The sequence below is a fragment of the Limulus polyphemus genome, unplaced genomic scaffold (genome assembly GCF_000517525.1).
Source record: "Limulus polyphemus unplaced genomic scaffold, Limulus_polyphemus-2.1.2 Scaffold761, whole genome shotgun sequence".
Lineage (NCBI taxonomy): Eukaryota > Metazoa > Arthropoda > Merostomata > Xiphosura > Limulidae > Limulus > Limulus polyphemus.
The window spans coordinates 352,424-355,763 of record NW_013666371.1 but is presented as its reverse complement, the minus strand read 5'-3'; the positions used below and the strand labels follow the sequence as shown (position 1 = coordinate 355,763).

At 34.3% G+C, this 3,340-nt stretch overlaps 1 protein-coding gene across 7 annotated transcripts in view; it reads right to left on the bottom strand.

Annotated features, from left to right (window-relative positions):
- LOC106460378 overlaps positions 1 to 3,340 on the bottom strand; it is a 27,988-nt gene that overhangs the window by 7,168 nt on the left and 17,480 nt on the right. For all 7 annotated transcript variants that reach the window (XM_022387088.1, XM_022387089.1, XM_022387087.1 and 4 more), the window contains exon 3: positions 96 to 571. In XM_022387088.1, the coding sequence (XP_022242796.1) occupies positions 96 to 571 (476 nt within the window). The remainder of the gene's footprint in view (positions 1 to 95; positions 572 to 3,340) is intronic.

The following is a 3,340-nucleotide window of genomic DNA, read 5'->3' as shown; positions in this document are numbered from 1 at the left end:
TATATATATATATATATATATATATATATATACATACTATCTTTAGCACTAGTGAGTACATCTTTTGGTTGCATAAAATCCTACTCTGTTTATACCTGAAACCACCTCCCGTCGATAACCAGGTTGAATATTATCATCCAAAGATGAAGATCTGCTCCTAGTCAGACTTGTAACACTCAGCAGGGATGGCTGTCCCACATTTTTCATGTGGTCAGTTCTTTGACAATGTGAATGCATCAGAGCTGGAGCACATGTTATTACTGATGGTCTCTGTTGTTGTAACTGTCCATACGACACGGTTTCAGATTGTTCAGAAGTCTTACAGCATTTTTTGGTCATATCTAATGGCTCATTGCTGTCTGACAGGGACTCAGAAAATATGTAAGGAGTTGAGTGCCGTTTTCTTTCCATTACAGAAAAAACATCATTTCCATTTTTAACACCAGGAAATATACCACTAAAACTGAAGGAGGCATGTGGTGAACTGCTATGGGGAGGGGTACAATATCCAGACAATTCTGTGGGGAAAGAAAGATGACCTTCTGCTTGTAGTACTGGGGTATCAGAAATTCTGTGAAGAGATTACCAAATCATGTTAGAAAATATCAAAAAGGACACCTATGATTTAGATTGATCTTTAATACACTCCAAATATTTAAATTTCAAAATTTCTCAAGTTCGGTATCTATTCTGTGTCTACACAGTTATATGGACAATACCTATATACACACTGAATACAAAACATACTGTAACAGAAAAATGGATGCTTTGTGCTGTATGTTTCAGAATGAGGACTTCTGTACAAGAAATATAGCTTTTGTGAATAATATGAAAATGTTTTAAATAGATAAAAAATGCTGTGGTTTATGTCAGTTCATTTCTACTCCCAGCTTACTCTTTTAAACGTTAGTAATATAATCATTATTATGTTGAAAATCATGGTCTTCATATTGCCTAAAAGGTTAATTCAATCTTCAAGATAAAATATAACAGAAATCAAAAACTGTATTGGTGTCATTAATTAAATTATTTTTTTGTATATTTTCAAAATTTGTTACTGTTATGTGATAGATATTTCCATATTTGTAGGGTTTTAAAATTTCAGTAACATGTGGAGGATACTTTAAATTCCAGATCACCTTCTAAACCAGATATTAACTTTCACATTGTACATTTAATATTTCTCTGCAACAAGGAGTATGTCTTGCACCACCCAATAACAATATGCATGGTAAAGGCTACTGGTATTTAGTAATGAGTGTTTATTTTCAGGCTATTAATACAATGATTAAGACTAGTGTAGAAAATTAAGCATTAACAGTGTTAGGTGTGACGGGTGTAATGAGTGGGTTTTATTTGGGAACTCAGAAATAGTATGTACTTTTAAGGAAGCTAGTAGTGAAGATGTGCAATTTCTATGTCGAGTTTGTAGGTTGGAGGAGAAAGTGTAGGCTATCCTAATTAAAGTAGAGGCAATAGATAAAGAGAAGTGTAGACTGGGAAATGACAGCAGGATTTCAGGAGGAGCTTAAACTGTTACATGCAAGGAATACATAGTTAACAATGACTTTCAGGAAATTAGAAAATGTACTATTAGGGCTAAAACTAATTAATTTAATTGTAATTGGCTTGTGCAGATGAGGCACTATTGGAGGGAAGAAAACAAAGGGACAGAGAAGGATATAGATGATAAACTTAAGGAAGTTATAGGTGATTCCTTGACAAGGCATGTGGATAGGATAGTGTATGGGATAAACAGGGAGAAAAGAGTTAGATTATGCTACCCAGGGACACAGGTGGAGGATATAACTGACAGAACAGGAGATATAATAAAGAGGGCTAGCAGATATGCAGTTTTTGTTGTGCACGTCAGGGCTAATGATGTAGAGAAAGATAAGTCAGAAAAGCTAATTAATAAGTACAAAGTGTTGATATAGACATTTATATGAAAAGGCCATAACTTAATTTTGTCAGGGATACCGCCCAGGATAAAACCTAGGGATGAAGTTATAAATAGGTCACTAGGACCAAATGCTAGGCTTAGGTTAATATGTAAGGATGAGCAGATTGGCTGGTTGGACTTGTGGGATCAGTTCAATGGAAGAAGGGAGCCTTTTAGAATGGATGGTTTACATTTAAATAAGATAGGGGCTGGCTTGTTTACAAGAGCTATTAACTCAGCAGTAAGGGAAGTTTTAAACTAACACTAGACAGTGGTGAGGACCAGGATAAATTAAATGCAAAAAGAATAAGAGGTAGAGAAAAGTTTAGCCTAGAAAATGAGTATAGAAGTAATTATAAGTATAGGCTTAATTGTTACTATTGTAATGCTAGAAGTATAAGAAATAAAATAGATGACTTTAGAGCACTGGTAGGAATGGAAGATTTTGATACAATGGCAATAACTGAAACATGGTAAGTCCTTTAATAGTGAACAGGTGCCAAAAGATTGGAAGTTAGCTAATGTCACTTCTCTTTTCAAGAGAGGTAATAAAAATTGTCCTAGTAATTATAGGCCTATTAGTCTTACATCAATTGTGGGAAGAGTTTGGAAAGCCTATTAAAAGATGCTTTGCAAAGCCATTTAACAAGGTTTATAATTTTATTGGGTAGTCAACATGGTTTCACTAAGGGAAAAGTCTTACCTTACAAATCTTTTGACATTCTTTGAAAAGGTTACTGCTTATGTAGCTGAGGGTAAGGATGTAGATTTAGTGTATCTGAAATTTCAGAAAAAATTTGACAAGGTGCTATATAAAAGGCTTGTAAAAAAAAATATTTCTATAGGTGTGGGGGATAAGTTAGCAAATTGTATAGAAGAGTGGCTGGATGGAAAAAAGCAGAGGGTTGTTATAAAAGGAGTTCAGTCCAACTGGATTAAAGTTAAAAGTGGGGTACCTCAGGGCTTAGTCTTAGAACCTTTGCAATTTTTGATTTACATCAATGACATTGATGAAGGAATGGTCAGTAAATTACTTAAATCTGCTGATGATATTAAGATCTTTGGTGTTGCTAGCTGTGAAGAGGATGCTGCTAATTTACAAAATGATTTAGATCATTTAGTGAGTTTAGCAAATGGGTTTCAATTATAAAAATGCAAGATAATACATGTGGGTTATCATAATTTGCATTATAATTTGGATGAAAATAATCTTAACAGTGTCATGAAAGAAAGGGATCTTGGTGTAATGGTTGATCAATCTCTTAAGCCATCCAAGCAGTGTGCTGTTGCTAGTGGTAGGGCAAATAGGAACTTAGGTTTTATCTACTAAAGAGGTTATAATTTCATTGTATAGTCACAGGTTAGGCCATATTTGGAGTATTTGTGTTCAGTCTTGGG